The sequence below is a fragment of the Gnatocerus cornutus genome, chromosome 2, assembly GCF_029298725.1.
Source record: "Gnatocerus cornutus isolate USDA-ARS CGAHR chromosome 2, icGnaCorn1.1, whole genome shotgun sequence".
NCBI lineage: Eukaryota > Metazoa > Arthropoda > Insecta > Coleoptera > Tenebrionidae > Gnatocerus > Gnatocerus cornutus.
The window spans coordinates 8363218-8379538 of NC_142234.1; the positions used below are offsets into that span (position 1 = coordinate 8363218).

General features: G+C 34.6%; 9 protein-coding genes and 1 pseudogene across 9 annotated transcripts; 2 read left to right on the forward strand and 8 right to left on the reverse strand.

The window, feature by feature from the left end:
- Nucleotides 1–1973: 1973 nt before the first annotated feature.
- On the reverse strand, nt 1974–3299 carry LOC148178615 (glutathione S-transferase 1-like). The gene is made up of 3 exons (XM_088030104.1): nt 3022–3299; nt 2521–2721; nt 1974–2469 (listed from the first exon to the last, which is right to left on the reverse strand). The coding sequence occupies exons 1-3, from the start codon at nt 3142–3144 to the stop codon at nt 2185–2187; spliced, it is 609 nt and encodes a 202-aa protein (XP_087886230.1). The 5' UTR covers nt 3145–3299; the 3' UTR covers nt 1974–2184.
- A 508-nt stretch (nt 3300–3807) lies between these two features.
- Nucleotides 3808–4710, reverse strand: LOC148178616 (glutathione S-transferase 1-like). Its single transcript, XM_088030095.1, has 3 exons — nt 4512–4710; nt 4274–4474; nt 3808–4223 (listed from the first exon to the last, which is right to left on the reverse strand). The coding sequence occupies exons 1-3, from the start codon at nt 4650–4652 to the stop codon at nt 3918–3920; spliced, it is 648 nt and encodes a 215-aa protein (XP_087886221.1). The 5' UTR covers nt 4653–4710; the 3' UTR covers nt 3808–3917.
- Nucleotides 4711–6373: 1663 nt separating this feature from the next.
- On the forward strand, nt 6374–7317 carry LOC148178617 (glutathione S-transferase 1-1-like). The gene is made up of 3 exons (XM_088030101.1): nt 6374–6686; nt 6738–6938; nt 6990–7317. The coding sequence occupies exons 1-3, from the start codon at nt 6546–6548 to the stop codon at nt 7293–7295; spliced, it is 648 nt and encodes a 215-aa protein (XP_087886227.1). The 5' UTR covers nt 6374–6545; the 3' UTR covers nt 7296–7317.
- A 544-nt stretch (nt 7318–7861) lies between these two features.
- Nucleotides 7862–8733, reverse strand: LOC148178618 (glutathione S-transferase 1-like). The gene is made up of 3 exons (XM_088030094.1): nt 8581–8733; nt 8332–8532; nt 7862–8287 (listed from the first exon to the last, which is right to left on the reverse strand). Exons 1-3 carry the CDS (start codon nt 8719–8721, stop codon nt 7988–7990), a joined length of 642 nt encoding a protein of 213 aa, XP_087886220.1. The 5' UTR covers nt 8722–8733; the 3' UTR covers nt 7862–7987.
- A 952-nt stretch (nt 8734–9685) lies between these two features.
- On the reverse strand, nt 9686–10532 carry LOC148178619 (glutathione S-transferase 1-like). Its single transcript, XM_088030103.1, has 3 exons — nt 10333–10532; nt 10089–10289; nt 9686–10038 (listed from the first exon to the last, which is right to left on the reverse strand). Exons 1-3 carry the CDS (start codon nt 10471–10473, stop codon nt 9739–9741), a joined length of 642 nt encoding a protein of 213 aa, XP_087886229.1. The 5' UTR covers nt 10474–10532; the 3' UTR covers nt 9686–9738.
- A 637-nt stretch (nt 10533–11169) lies between these two features.
- LOC148178620 (glutathione S-transferase 1-like) lies at nt 11170–12341 on the reverse strand. Its single transcript, XM_088030100.1, has 3 exons — nt 12143–12341; nt 11624–11827; nt 11170–11579 (listed from the first exon to the last, which is right to left on the reverse strand). Exons 1-3 carry the CDS (start codon nt 12281–12283, stop codon nt 11274–11276), a joined length of 651 nt encoding a protein of 216 aa, XP_087886226.1. The 5' UTR covers nt 12284–12341; the 3' UTR covers nt 11170–11273.
- On the reverse strand, nt 12342–13239 carry LOC148178621 (glutathione S-transferase 1-like). Its single transcript, XM_088030098.1, has 3 exons — nt 13052–13239; nt 12778–12978; nt 12342–12731 (listed from the first exon to the last, which is right to left on the reverse strand). The coding sequence occupies exons 1-3, from the start codon at nt 13190–13192 to the stop codon at nt 12420–12422; spliced, it is 654 nt and encodes a 217-aa protein (XP_087886224.1). The 5' UTR covers nt 13193–13239; the 3' UTR covers nt 12342–12419.
- Nucleotides 13235–14141, reverse strand: LOC148178622 (glutathione S-transferase 1-like). The gene is made up of 3 exons (XM_088030096.1): nt 13866–14141; nt 13611–13814; nt 13235–13560 (listed from the first exon to the last, which is right to left on the reverse strand). Exons 1-3 carry the CDS (start codon nt 14004–14006, stop codon nt 13249–13251), a joined length of 657 nt encoding a protein of 218 aa, XP_087886222.1. The 5' UTR covers nt 14007–14141; the 3' UTR covers nt 13235–13248.
- A 317-nt stretch (nt 14142–14458) lies between these two features.
- LOC148178623 (glutathione S-transferase 2-like) lies at nt 14459–14951 on the reverse strand (annotated as a pseudogene).
- A 436-nt stretch (nt 14952–15387) lies between these two features.
- LOC148178624 (glutathione S-transferase 1-like) lies at nt 15388–16260 on the forward strand. The gene is made up of 3 exons (XM_088029220.1): nt 15388–15632; nt 15679–15879; nt 15927–16260. The coding sequence occupies exons 1-3, from the start codon at nt 15492–15494 to the stop codon at nt 16233–16235; spliced, it is 651 nt and encodes a 216-aa protein (XP_087885346.1). The 5' UTR covers nt 15388–15491; the 3' UTR covers nt 16236–16260.
- The last annotated feature ends 61 nt before the right edge of the window (nt 16261–16321 follow it).

Genomic DNA, 16321 nt, shown 5'->3' on the forward strand with positions numbered 1-16321 from the left:
TCAAATTATTTTTAGAGTGCCATAATATTTAAAAATATTTTATGTCTTCATAACTAGAATATCTCAACTGCCTCTAACAAGTTGTGTGCCTAAAACCTGTTTTTCAAAATTTTAAATCTAAAATTATTTTGATTTAATCATTAAACACATCTAAATTAGAGCAACTTTTTGTTGTTAGGAATTGCTTTAATTTTTATACAATGTTGTTTTATGTTGCTTTGGTTTAATGTGTGTGGTCTTAAAATTTGGAAGAGCTGTTTGCACATTTTAAGAACCAAAAAAATCTCTTTTGCTTTCACACACTTTTACTAAACTTTTCTTGGCCCCCATCCAAAATTTTACGCTTTTCATAATTTTAAAAACGCCAACGTTCATCACAATTAAGTTATAATCTCTCTTGTAGATAATATCGTGCTAAATGATCATAAACTCTCGAACTAGATGTATCGACAAAGTACACACAATAAAAGCACCGGAAAATAAACACGACCATTAAACTCCTTTCTTCAACAAAATGACAGATATTTTAAGAAATTTGGAGCAAACATCTTGCATTTTTCGTCGCGTACATAAATAGTCATTGGAATTTAAACATGTTTCGCTATAAATTTTTCCCAACTTTCTATTACCTGAATGATGACTTTGATGTGCGCACGGCACATTTGTAATTCGAATTTTACGGTAATCATTTCATAAAGTAAAGATATTTTCAAAAATTATGACGTAAACAGGTTTAATGGCACCGATGGAACAACCTGTTCAAAATTAGTATATCGCAGCTCACCAAAAATGTTCAATTTTTCATGTTCTTCGACTTGATGACACTTAAATCCACGGAAATAGCTCGGTAAAAATATAGTTTGAAATTTACGACGTATTTCATTCCCTCATTTATTTTTCAGAGGTCGTGTTTTAAAGTTACACTACATTGCTTGCAAACTGTACTTCTTCGCTACATTTTTAAGTGGCCATAAAATAGATTAAAATCTGATGAAAGCGTTTTAGTACGTGGAGGTACCACAATAAAATAGTCGAACGAAATTAGATTGTTTTAAAAGAATTGTGAAAACGTAAGGTGGTGTAAACAGTGAGAAAAGCGTCAAAACAAAGATGATTCACTGTTTAGACAATTAAAGTGCGTGGTGATTAAAAAAATATTTTTAGATTTTCAAAAGAAACATTGTCCTTTATAGAGTGTCTGCACGGGAATTCATATACATGATTGAGCAAGAGAAGTTCATTATTCTAAATGATAATTTTGAACTGGACTAAGTAAACTACATGTTTCTAGTTTTGCTAATTTTAGCAGCAAAACCTTGCAAGGTTTTTGCCAATAAATTACTCAAATTCACTCGGGATATGTTCACATTTAAACCACCAAAAATAAATAACATGTTCATCATTTTTTAAAAATCTACAAGCCGCATAAAATAAATTTCTTAATAACTATAACTTAATTTAATATTCCTTGATTTTGACTTTTATGGATATTTTACCAACTCTATTTCTATCCAAGTTCAGTTGTTTGAGTTATAACAATATAAAATCAAAATGATATACAAGTCAGCAGAAGAATAAACATAGATGACTTCTTTATTATCGTAAACATTTATTGGTATCACCCAATTTTAGCCAACGCCAGACATTGATTTATTTTGTTATATTATGAATTGTTTTATTACTATCAAAATTTTCTTTCATCTTCATGTCTTTATAAGCAGTCAAGTGTATGTGTTGACTTGTCTCCTTGACACATGGAAAATCTCTTAGATACAACCAATCCAACGGCGCAATAAAGTAAGATAACTTTATCCAAAAATGGCGATGATAAAATGATGTCTCAAGTGTTTGGATTAATTGCTGCAAAAATACTCTAATTTTAATGTCATGTAAGCTGCTAATGCCCTCAATTTACGATTAGATACAGGTATGAACATAATGAGAGAGGAAAAATCATGTAATTCTTATCAGACTTGACTAAAAATCATGTTTATTGAGCAATAAAGTTTATAACTGTCAAGCTTGAGTATCTGGAGATAAAGTCCACTAAAATTAGTCTCTGTTAAGCCCTCACTTATTATGTTTTATTTAGTTAAAAATATTATAAAAATCTTACATCTAGAAGATACCAATTATATCACATTTCACACTAGTTTACACTAATTTAAATAATACAGTGTAACCTCAACAACAATTTAAAATTTCCTTCAGTTTACAAAGACCTTTTATGTTAGCCTCAAAAAAAGGCATCCCTTCGGCTGCCCTGATCCATCTAGATAACTTCGGAAACATTTTATCATCAATGGGGACAACAACATCAAGCGATGTTATGGACGGAATTAAACTTAAATCAGCGATGCTTAGCTCGTCACCAGCGATCCATTTATTATTATCGTCGAAGAAGTGCTCCACCACTTCATAGATCTCGGTGATCGGTTTAACATTGTCATCATACCGATGAATATCATTCTGTAAAATGCTGTTATTAAAGAGTAATGAGAATGGTGACTTAAAAAATACCAGCACAGTCTTCGTGAAGAACGAGATGACTCCGGAATCAAACCGAAGACGCTCATCAATGATGGAACGTCTTCGGTTGTCGCGGGGGTACAACGAGTCATCTTGACCATATTTTCCGACTAAAAACGCGATGATGGCATGGCTATCCCAAATCACGTAACCGCTATCTTCCAAAGTTGGCACAGCGAATTGTTGGTTTGACTGTAACAAAAATTTCGTTAAAGGGTCAAGTCAAACTTTGTGAGTGGTCCAAATCGTTTAATTTTTGTTTTCTAGACAAAAATAGGATGTTGTGGACAACAATAGCTTTTGGGGTTATTTAAAGACAATAGTTTCATTCATCGAAGGAATGACCTGGAAAACAGCCATTCTTTGCTAGTGATAAATTACCTCGTTATTTCCGTGTTTTCTTAAAAGACCATCTGCTAATTACACATGGCGCCACGAAAAACAAAGTCACGAGTTTCAACAGAAGATTTAATTAACTAAGCTCTTCCTCACCTGTACGGTACAATCCTTTCCGTTAACTTCCTTTACTTCCAGAGTTAGTTGAAGAACTTTCGCTGTTAGAACTACTGCTCTGGCGGAGGGGCAAATTTCACTCATGTACAACTTTGGGCGCATCGCGAACTGAGATTGTTATAAACAAAAAGAGCGGTTTTGTGATGTCAATATGGCGTTTGACTTTATTGAACTGAGAAGAACTTTGAGTTGTTATCGCGGTCTACGACCCATTTACTGATAGAACTTAGTGATTTGTCATTATCTCATCACAGTTTTTAAGTGGCTTTAATTTGCTTCTGCGCTTGATTACGAACTCGTGCACTCTAAATAACCTTGGAAGATAATTAAATGCATAATTGTGGCCAAAGATATGAGAAAAAAATGAACGAAAAAGGTCACAGTATATGGATTTGTAAATTTTAAAACTGCTGATAAGAATGAGACTAGGAACTAGTCGGAACTATAGTATAGTAGAAACTAGTTTGAATTGACATGTAGACGTTTTAGCGAATGGAATAGAAAGAAGAATGAAATACATTTGATTTAGAAGAAGTGTGTAATTGACATAAGTAAGTATAGTTTACGTCATCGTCTGCAACCTTTAAAAAATGTAAACAATCATAGCTAGACAAACGAAGTACTTCAACTGTGTTACTTGAGAACTTTTATCTACTTACCTATTAATTTTTTTACAAAATACATAATGTGTGTTGTACTGCGCAATTTACATTGTCGTTGAACAACTAACGGATTTCTTAAAACTAGACCCTATTTTTTAAGAAGTTAACATTTAAATTCTCCAATTTATTTTATCAATTTGATAGAATCTATAATGTACCTACTTACAACTATACATACTACATATCTATAATACATTTTGGAAAACTCCATATTTAAGCCTTAAGTTTCTGCAGAGCCTCTGTTAATATTTTCAATCCAGGCTCATTCACTTTAGCCCATGGCAAATTATCAAATCTTTTTATCCAAGCGACAACATTTGGAAATTTGGAGGCATCCAAAGGAACAAGTAAATTTAAAGCAGTCATCGAAGTCGTCAAACTAATATCAGCAATCGTGACTTTGTTTCCAGTGATCCACTCTTGGTCCCCCAGAAACCCCTCCAGTAAATTATAACATTCTAAAATTTTACCAGCGTGTTCGGCTTCAACTTCTTTGGTTTTTCGGTAAAAAATTGGTGCCTTAAAGTGTGATCTTAGATATTTCGTTTCATTAGTTAAAAGAGTCTTACAACGGCAATTCTAAAAGTGTGAAAGAGCCGCTCTGCGTCAAAATACAACTTCTGATCAACGAGGACTCTTTGGGCGCAGTTTGTCGGATACAAGTCGTTACCAGAGGAATACTTCTGGACGAGGTAAGAATTGATGGCGTGACTATCAGTGATGACGAGGTCTCCGTCGACCAAAGTAGGTACAGTATGCAAAGGATTTATCTAAGAAATTAGAAGGAAAGCCGATTAATATTATTACCTTTAAATATTCAGGACTTCTATTCTCCCCTTTCGATAAATCTAAATTTTTCAGATCTAGCTCTAGATTTAGAGCTTTGGCTGTCATTAGCACTGCCCTAGAGGGGGGACTCAAGGGGGTCATGTACAGAACCGGTGCCATTCTTAGAACTGTCGCGACCAGAACGTTATCACAACAAAACACTGATAATAAAGCATGAATATGCATATTTCATTGTTGTGTTGTTACCAAGTTAAAAAAAAAACATAGTCATACTGATGGATGTGGAGAAATGTGTAAACAAATACATTATAAATAGAAAACGGAGCAGTGTTGATGAAGCGTGATTTATTTGCTTTATCTATGTTTATTTTTATTGTATCTAAACTTTTTGGGGTAGCTCTAAATTCATAAGTTAATTGGAGTACGGAAAAAAGTTACAAAAGAATATTTGGTGTCGCGTTCCTACAGGGGATAATACACCACACGGAATCAAAAGAAAATTATTTCCTCTTTCCATCGTATCCGGGAATATGCTATAGCTACATATTAAAAATATAAAAATAAAAATCCATTCCATTTTTGATTGCTGGTTGTTATTTGAAATATATTTATTTTTGTTTAATCAAATACTGGTGAAGGTTTCCAGACTGAATCTGACTGTAAACTTTCTAACATTACGAAATTAATTTCAGCTTCAAATTCCATTGATAGAATTGTGTTTTGCAAGTTTTTCAGCACAAAACCAATACAGTTTTATTTTTATTTTAATCTAAAATAACCTTTGTAATTGTTGTTTTTATTTGCCGACACGAAATATTTCAGCGGTGTTTTTTATATCTACACATTTTATGCCCATATTTTTGAATTTCTGGTTAAAATATAAGTGAAAGAACACATTGTTGTTACTTTGTCCACTATTTTATAATAATAATAATAATACAGTCAGATCTCGATACCAGACGATTTTTTTTAATTTAATTTAATTTTCTATATTTGATATCCCTGACGGATCTCATTTAAGTTTTGCAAAATGTCAGTCTTCTAATTTAAAGTTTTGTGTCATTTGTGTGATTAACTATGCAGTATCTTTACAACCAATGTTTTGGAGTAAAGTTTTATATATTTTTTGGAATACATAAGAACTCTATAAATGTTCTAAAAAACAAACAAAAATACGGATTACCGAGTACCCAATTGAGAAAGAAGTCGCTCCGGATTACCGAAACTTTAATGTGATAACAGATTCTATCTTGAAGGTGAATTGGGTTTATTACATGTATAAGAAATGTCAATGATATTTGTCTGTTCGATTTCGTAAAAATGTACAAGATATAAGTGCCAAGATAAACTAATAAAATATCAACAAAAATAAATCAATAAATGATAAAATAGTTTGTTTAAAGCAGTACGTAACCATCTTCTAGCTTATTGATCTCTAACAGGTTTAACTTTGCATTTCTCACAATTCCAATAAATTTCTCTGGTCGATGTTCTTCTCCCATTAATAACGTCTTTCCCAACCACTTCTAATCGATTTAGATCACTCCTTCCGCACGTTAAATCGGCATAAACACGCCTCAATGTTGGCAAGCATAAACTATAATTCATATTTGTGAATTCCAAACTTCAACTAAAAGTAATGTCTCGTGTTCTATCGATTTAAATCTCGCAATAGAACCACTAAACATTCACCTAATTGGCTCGCTATTTATTGATTTCTGTTGAAATTGCTTGCATCCAATCAACCATCTCTGTTTTAATTGGCATCCGACACAAAACTCGAAACATAACTTACAAAAAAAAGTCCGCCTCCATCGTGACTCAGTAGCGCAAATTATTTTTATGTGTGCGAGCTATTTCAAGTTAAAAAGTAAACAACAGATGTAGTTAGTTATTAATACGAGATCTTCTGTACCAGAGATATTTCTCTGAGATTACATTCTATATTATGTGTTTCTCTCAGAGAGCATTATCTTGGTTACGTAATAGTGGATATTTTTAATTGGACTCAAGTAAACGAGATAAGTTAGTTTAGAAGTGATTGGAGGAAAGATGTCGTTGGTGCTCTATATGCAAAACTTTAGCGGACCTGTAAGATCTGTTCTTTTGACAGCTGCGGCGATAGGAGTTAAATTTGAACAAAAAGTGATTGATTTGTCCAAACAAGAACATTTGACTGGGGATTTTCTCAAGGTAGTAAATGTTCTTTAAAATAATCGCTGTAAAATTTTTGCTACAATTTAGCTAAACCCACAACACACGATCCCAACTTTGGATGACAATGGAACCATCATTTGGGACAGCCACGCCATCAATGCCTACCTGGTTGAAAAGTTCGGGAAAAATGATTCACTCTACCCCAAGGACCTAGCCAAGAGAGCGTTAGTAGACCAAAGACTGCATTTTGACAGTGGCCTCATTTTTAGTTGGCTAAGAAACATAGCAGTAAGAAGTGCCACTTTAAACTATTCTCATGAGTTCTAATTATATTTTTAGAGAGGAATGAAATACAAAGGCCGCAAAGCCTTAACCACTGAACAAATCGAAGGGCTCGAAAGTGGGTATGATCACCTCAACAATTTCCTAAAGGGTAATCAATGGGTGGCCGGCGATAAGGTCACAATTGCAGATCACTGTCTCATCGCTAACGTAACATCCCTGGATTTTCTATACCCCGTGGATTCAAAAAGATTTGTGAATGTCGCGCAATGGATGAAAAGGAGCGAAGCCCTTCCGTATTACGACGTGAATCGTGAAGGGCTAGAGAGTTTCAGAAACATGTTTAGAGCTTTAATGTCATAAATATACATGTAATTCTAGATTATCTCGTCCTTCCATACCTGCGCTAAGTGCGTCACTGCTCCCGAAAAAGCCGGAAAACCTCGCTAATTTCAATAAAATAAAATTTATTTCAAGTCTTGGCTCACTTTGAAATCTAAAAATTTATTTATGATTAATATCGCGTATATTTTCTGGCCGCGAAAAAATAATTAAATAAAAAAGGCGACAGGTGTGGGTCATCCGAATTACATAATTTACGCAAGACTTAAAAATGTTCTATTTTAGATAAAACGCCAACACATGTGCGAAAAAATTCGTGTAATTTCCTCAAATCCTCCAAGTCCAAGACAGGTGCGTTGCATGGGATATAAATATGTGGATTGCTCAATAAAATTTATGACCGACACAATTTTAGTGATTTCAGGATTTCAAGTACAAAGAGCAGCTCTCATCGAAACGGATTTCTTTTTGCTCATATTTTATGGAGTGGAATGATTTTTACGTACAAACATCCGTCAAACCCACACTGTTACATCAATGTGGGGAAATTAGAAGGATTGAGTTTTATGGCGGAGTGGGTGGCTAAAAATGATTTATTTCTTTATTTTCCCAAATTTACAAAAAATAAACAAATATAGAGAGATGCCAAAATATCTAATATAGAAACTAACGATAAAAGTCGTACTGCATATACATTTTTGTGTTTTTATTCTTCAGTGTTTTAACTCTTGAAACATGACTTTAAAACTGTCAAGAGTGTTGACATTATAGTATGGAAGACTTTCAGCTCTTTTTAGCCAAGAAATTATATTTGGGTACCTTTTGGGGTCAACCGGGTACAAAATATTTGCAGAAGTCATATTAGCAATCAGGCTGAAATCAGCAATCGTTACAGAATCACCAGTCACCCATTTCTTCCCTTTCAAAAAGTTCTCCAGATGCTGATACCCTTCTTCCAAACCTTCAATTTGGTCATCAGAAAGGGTTCGGCGTCCCTTATATTTATAGCCCCTCTGAAATTTGTAATAAGTCACAAAAAATTACGCAGAAAACTTACAGCAATGTATCTCAGCCAACTGAAAATGACACCACTATCAAAATGTAGTCTCTGATCCACTAAAGCTCTTTTACCCAAATCTTTAGGGTACAAAGAATCGTCTTTACCATATTTTTCGACTAAATACGCGTTGATTGCGTGACTGTCCCAAATTATCGTTCCATTATCGTCTAAAGTTGGAATTGTGTGTTGTGGATTTAACTATGGAATTTTTAGAATAAATTAAAGTTAAATTAAGTTAATCCAAACCTTCAGAAAATTGTCAGTGAGATGCTCCTTCTTCGATAAATCGGTGACCCTTTTTTCGAGTTTTAGGCCCAATGCTTCTGCTGTCAATAGTACAGCCCTGGCTGGAGGGCTAAAATCTTGCATGTACAGTACCGGAGCCATATCAGGAAGATGCTGATAAAAAGTAATATGTTAATTATCAGTTTTGTAATATTGTGACGTAAAAGACTTTGTTTTGTTGACACGACACGATAAGACCAACAGTTTTAGAAGTAAAAAAAATAAAATAAAGAGGTATTTTTCAACTCGTACTTGCAATTGAAATGTTTGCTGAAACCATTTAGCATTTTTCCAACATTAAAGTAACTTTTTTTTAGTCCCAGAACAGTGTCAAATTTTCGTTCCCATCTAAAATTTAAATTGCTAATAACTCGCTTCTCCCATCCGCAATTTTTCAATTTTTTCATACCTCCATTTCGTCTCCCTCGTGTCTTGAGCTAATTACGCGTTTCCATTTACAAAACAGATCATCGTTCCAACTTTCCATATTCCCCAACCTCGAAACTTTGTTATCATAAAAGCTTTAATAAGTTTGCCATCTCACAGCGTTTCCTCATTATCTAAACTTTAAGTAAGTTGATATGTCAGATTTAAAATCTGATGTAAAATTTGTTGTAACCAAATTTTCATGCTCGTTTATCATCACGATTACTGTAAACATTAATTACGCGAAAAACTCGGACTGAAAATAAAAGAGACCTTCACCTTCATAAACAACAGCTGTTGGGCTATTGTAAAAAACCGATTTTTTGGCTCGATTATTGTGGAAAATGGCGCTTATTTGCACTGGCATTCCTTGGATATGAGCCAAAAATCGCGATCTGATAAAGTTACATGTTTTGTTCATTTTATCAAAGCAACGAATTTCGGAGTGATAAATTCGACATGGAAGCACGTAAGTATTTTTAGTTTAAATCGAAATTTTTCGTTGTATAAATAGGCGACGAGGAAATCTAGATTCTAATTAGGCCACAGCTGAATTTCATAATCTGTCAAGTGGATCATTCTGGGAGGATGCTAATTTTTATCAATGACACAACACAAGTAGGTGGATAGCACGTGAAACTGAGGTAGATTAATTTAATTTAGACTATACAAAATTTCGGTTTTATTCCATTTTCATTTGATCATTTCATGAAAAACTTTCTTGAAACTTTCAAGATTGTTGACATGATAATAAGAAAGACTTTCCGCTCTCTTCAACCAATCAACAATGTTAGGATACCGTGCTTTGTCCACGGGAAATAAAACATTTATAGATGTAACGGTGCTAATCAAACTGAAATCAGCAATAGTTATGGTATCACCGGTCACCCATTTCTTCCCTTTCAAAAACGTGTTTAGAAGACCAAAACCTTCTTCAAAAGCTTCAATTTGATCTTCCGTCAATTCTCGACGACCCTTATATTTATACCCTCTCTGAAAACCAAAACAGTCAAATAAAATATAATATAATCCTAAAAATCTACCCCAATGTATCTGAGCCAACTGAAAAAAACGCCGCTGTCAAAGTGCAGCCGCTGATCCACCAGTGCCCTCTTGGCCAAGTCCTTTGGATACAAAGAATCATCTTTACCATATTTTTCTACCAAATAAGCGTTAATGGCATGGCTATCCCAAACTACAATTCCATCATCATTGAGAGTCGGAATTGTATGTTGAGGGTTCATCTAAAAAGCTGTTGTAAGAAGAGAAAAACTTTACTCTGTATACCTTCAAATAGCTGTCGGATAAATGTTCCTTTTTCGAAAAATCTACTACTCTTTGCTCTAATTGAATGCCCAAAGCTTCGGCTGTCAGGAGTACAGCCCTGACTGGAGGGCTAAATTCTTGTATGTATAACACTGGCACCATTTTATGACACTGCAGTCAGTAAGTAAATGAGGATTTTTGACTGGAGTGATTTTATTATATCACATGATATTACTATTATTATTTTATGTTTACTCCTACCATAAATTTATCAGTTTATCATGTTTTGATTACTGAAATTTCAAGTTATGGTTGCTTATTTTTACTTAACTCGGACACCCGTGTACTATAAGTGTGACGAATTATCTATACAATTTTTTCTACGACCCTCCATCATAACAATAAGTCAATACAATAATCCATTTCTTATATATTTTAAATGGCATTTTCCTAAGACCCTTATGAAAGTTTCAAACATCTAAATGGTGGCAAAAGTTTGTTTTCGTTATATATTTACGAAAATAAAATTCAAAACTGACATGTGAATGCATGGGGTGAAAGAAAAACATTCTATTTATCGCTTTGATCTTTTAATAATGAGATTTTAATATACATATAAAATGAGCATTTTATTATTAGTAGAAATTGGAAGAATTATATCTTTTAAATTGATTAGTCTTTTCTAGCTTAAATCAAAACACTTAACAATTTATCAGTCAACGCAAGCCCTATTATTCTTATCTGCACACTAAATATTAAATATAGTTCACAGCTGCATTCCATCAAGACTACTCAACTCCACAAAGTAAAATTATGTTTTCTTAATAATTCCAATTGCTAACATTTAAATCAAAAGTGTTTGTTTTGTGATTCTTTATTTCTTTATTTATACAAAATCCTGAATTAAAAAAATTACAATTCATCATTTTTATTATGCATATTTATTTTTAACCCATGAAACATTATTTCAAGTTATCTTCAATAAGTTTCCTAATCTGGTCCAAGCCGATTTTATTTTGATCATAGTAGGGGAGTTTCTCCATTCTTTTTATCCAAGCTGCAATGTTCGGATACTCGTTCTTACTGATGGGCACAACAACGTCCATGGTTGTGATGGAAGAGACGATGCTAAAGTCAGCTATAGTCACCTCGTCACAAGCCGTCCAGTTTTTACCCTCCAGAAACTTTTCCAAGAAACCGTAGCCTTCTTTAACTTTGTCAATTTTGTCTTGAGAAATGGTCTTGTCACCGCTGTAGATAACAGGGCGCTAAAACTAATGTTAAATAATGTTGCTAAAAGTTGAAAACGTACAATTATTGCCATGGTGGCTGGAAACAGAATTCCGTTTTCGAAGTGCAGTCGTTGGTGGATGATGGCACGTTTTTTGAGGTCTTTCGGGTATAAAGAGTTATTTTTACCGTACTTATCGACCAGGTAAGTCATAACAGCGTGACTGTCCCATAGAACGAAACCGTCTTCTTCGACCAAAGTTGGAACAGAATGTTGAGGATTCAACTAGAAAGTTAGTGTATTTTTGGTTGTCTACATCAACCTACGGACTGTAAAAATAGAAAAAATAGCTCAGCGGGTCGTAAGGACCGTAAGGACTACGGGAAACCCGCTGAGCAATAATGAAAAGCGCTTGATTAGAATAAATTCAAACCTGCTTGCGATATTTTTAATTGTCAACGACTGAGCAATTTTTTTTCAGGGTCATTTTTAATGAACTGTGTTGCGCATAAACGTATTGAAAATGAATCAAAGCCCTTCGTCTGCGGGTGTAATCTACCTCTTACACATAAATAACTATTGTGGTTTTTACAATCTTACCTTTGTGTATTCAGAAGAATGTTGTTGTTTGTCAAGTAAATTCACTTCTTTTAGGTTTACTTCCAAGTTTAAGGCTTTTATTGTCATTAACGCCGCCCGAACGGGTTGACTATAAGGAATCATATAAAGAGTGGGCGCCATGATAATGCTAATCACTCTGGAAGACTAGGAGATTGTCAACACAGTGAACGCATCAACATTAAGATTTTAATTTATCTATATTGTTAACCAATCAGGTTTGGTGATAACACAGTTTTTATTTATGTATTATTGGTGGCTATAATTCAGATAGTTTGTCTTCAATTATGCTCTTCATCCGATTGAGACCTTTTGCGTTGGCGTGGTAACACGGTAATTCTTCAGCTCTCCGCATCCAAGCAGCAATACCTGGAAACTCTTCTGGAACCACCGGAACTACAATATCCAAACTTGTTACAGTTGATAAAATGCTAAAATCAGCGATCGTAACGGAATCCCCAGCAACCCATTGTTGGCACTTCAAGAATATTTCTAAGAAGCTGTAAGCCCCTTTCACTCTTGTTAGTTTTTCTTCTGATATTGTTTTTTCACCATCGTAGACGATAGGGCCCTAAAGAATACAATCTTTAGACGTCAAACTAAGAAGATAGCCTTACAAGAATGTTGAGAGGAAACAGAACGGTGTTATTAAAATAAAGTCGCTGGTTAATTACGGCTCGCTTTTTCACATTCTTAGGGTATAAAGGGTCGTCTTTTTTACCGTACTTGTCGACAAGATATGGCATGATAGCGTGGCTTTCCCATAGGACGAAACCATCATCTTCAACCCAAGTAGGAACAGTGTGCTGAGGATTCAACTGAAGAAAATTAAATTAAGTAGAATAGTTGGTTGCCTATACCTTATGCTAATTTTTAAATTTTTGGTCATACCTTGGTAAAAGCACTATCTAATTGTTCTTTATTCATTAAGTTAACTTCTTTTAACTCAACATCAATATTTAAGGCACTCATGGTCATTAAAGTAGCCCGGACTGGCTGGCTGTACGCAACCATGTATAAAACCGGCGCCATGACTGCTGAATGTTTACTCTTTCATTGATAAAAACACGTTAATTGTTTTAATGCGTTTATTTGGTTGCAAGCTTGCTTTGGATAAGTTCCCGAAACATGTCAAGGCCCTTTTTATTTGCTCCATATTCCCCCAAAAGTTCCACTTTGCGCATCCATGTCACCAAGTTCGGGTACTTCTTTTCGTCTACTTTTACAACAACATCAAACGTACTGATAGTACTAATCAAACTGTAATCTGCGATTGTAACATGGCCTCCAGCCATCCATTTTCGTCCATCCAAAAACCGTTCTAGGAACTCGTACACTTCTTCGGCGAGTTTAATGTCTTCAGCATCAATTGTAGTTTTACCTTTACGGATAATCGGTCCCTATAATTCAAAATTTAGTGCTACAGTTGCAACTCAGTTAAAAGTACTACAGAAATTCGCAGCAACCGCGGAAATGCAATTCCAGACTCAAAGTGCAGTCTTTGGTCCACAGCTGCTCTCTTAAGTAGTTCTTTCGGATACAACGTCTCTTTGTGTTGTCCATATTTTGACACGATATATGTCATGATAACGTGGCTATCCCATAATGCAGAACCATCATCTTCAAGAGTCGGTACGGTGTGTTGCGGATTCAACTGCAGAAGATGGGCGGTGGTACTACGACGTCACCAATGTTAGTATCATACCTTCAAAAACTCGGGTTTAAGATGTTCACCATCGTTCAGGTTAAGTTCTTGTAGATTTAGCTCCAAACCGATAGACTTTGCTGTAATTAGCACAGCCCGAACTGGAGGACTAGGATGAACCATGTACAGAGTTGGGGCCATGGGTGCGACCCTCAATGGAACACTGACTGAACACTGTTAGATGCTTAAGTCAATTGTCACGTGATTAATTAGGAACCGGCGTACTGTGCTGACCTGGTTTAAGCGGTGACTCAATAGCGTGGGATGTGTCTTCCAGCGGTGTTTTTTACCACTGACTGTAAATACAAAAAAAACTGTTTTGCTGTATGATTATGTTTATTTCATTGCAAGTATGTTTTGAATGACCTCTCTAAACAGTTCGAGTCCGTTTAAGTTCTCTTCATATTTTTCCAAAAGCTTTACTTTGCGTATCCACTCCACCACATTAGGGAACGTTTTATCATCTATTTCTACAAGAATCTCCAACATGGTCATGGTACTAATCAAGCTGTAGTCTGCGACTGTTACAGTACTACCAGCTATCTATTCCTTTCCATCTAGAATCTGTTCCAAGAACTCGTACACTTTGTTGACTACTTCTTCGCCTTCAGCATCAATCTTTTATCTTTCTTAATAATCGGTTCCTGCATTTTAAAAAATTATATCACATGGAGATTTTACCATGCTTACCGCTATTTTTAGCATCGCAGTATAAACGACTCCTGTTTCGAAATACAGTTGTTAGTTCACTAGTGCTCTCTTGAACAATTCTTTTGGATATAGACTTTCTTTGTGTTGTCCATATTTTGACACCAGATAAGTCATGATAGCGTGACTCTCCCATAAAACCGATCCATCATCTTCTACAAGAGTTGGCACCGTGTGATGAGGTTTCAACTACAAAATGTTTTACTAAAATTTCGTCATTAGTTATTAATGTGATACCTTTAAAAACTCTGGTTTATAATGTTCGTTTTGGAACAGATCAACCATCTGACGATTGAGTTCTAATCCGATAGATTTTGCCGTCATCAACACTGCCCGAACTGGAGGGCTATGAGGAAGCATGTGTAGAGTTGGAGCCATGATTAAATTAATTGTGACATCTCTCAGTGTTACCTTTTTATAAATTGAATATTTTGTGTCGTACCCTTGGTAATTGGGAATCGGTTTACTGATTGATTTGGTTTATATGGTGTCAGACAATCTGTTGGTATTATTTTACGTTTTTATCCTTGTCACGTGTGTTAGATATGTGACAGTGCTTGTCGCAAAAGAACGAATGGCATTTATTTTAATTCAAATTTTTGAACTATTTTTAGCTTTTTTTTAACATATTACTTTATACAACAACTTTGTATTATGATTATTCTTGTTTTCTTCATTTACTTTCAAAAACATTTTTTTAAGTATATCTTGGTTTTTGTATTTGTTTTTTATTAATTTTCTGTTCATAATAATTGACGTTATCACCGCAACATTTATTTTACTCAAGGCAAGGTCAGATAGCCGTTACTCAGCAACTCCAAGTAAGTATCCAAATACACATAACATTCAGGTCATCGCGACGATAACTTTCAAAACATATCTCAGTGTTTGCATTCATTTCATTCACTCAGTTCCACGATGGCACCAATCTTGCATTTGATCTATGCAAGTCCTCCAGTACGAGCAGTGTTAATAACAGCAAAAGCGATTGGATTACAACTGGATGAAAATGAGGTAGATTTGCTTGGTGGGCAACACTTAACTCCGGAATTTTTGAAGGTATAACTTGTTTAGTTAGTTCTTTGGTTATTATTATGTTTTGTAGAAAAATCCTCAACACACTGTACCAATTCTTGAAGACAAAGGATTTGTAGTTTGGGACAGCCACGCTATTATTACTTATTTAGTTTCTAAATATGCAAAGAATGACTCTCTTTATCCTAAAGATTTGGAGAAACGAGCTATTGTTGATCAGAGACTGCATTTTGAATCTGGGATTGTTTTTGCGAGATTACTCAGAATTACTGTAAGTCAAAAACAAGCGTAACTTTTCATATTGTCACATTTTTTTAGAAACCGATCGTTTTTCATGGTAGGACTACCATTTATGACGAAGATAAAGAGAATATGGTGGAAGCGTACGTTTTCTTGGAGAAATTTCTAGAAGGGAATCAATGGGTTGCTGGTAATTTTCTCAGTGTTGCAGATTATAGTTTGATTTCCTCTATTGGAAGTATTGGAAAATTGGTGCCGATTGATCCTCAGAAATTCCCGAATATTACAGCCTGGATAAAAAGGGTTGAGAGTCTTCCTGAATACGAAGTAAACAAGAAGGGACTATATGATTTTGAAACCTTGTTCAAGAGTAAGCTTGGCAAATAAATGTAGAAATAAAAAATGTTTCGTTTCTTTTACCAGTTGGAATTTCACTTAGATTACTGACTACTGCAGGTTGAATTTAGATCAAT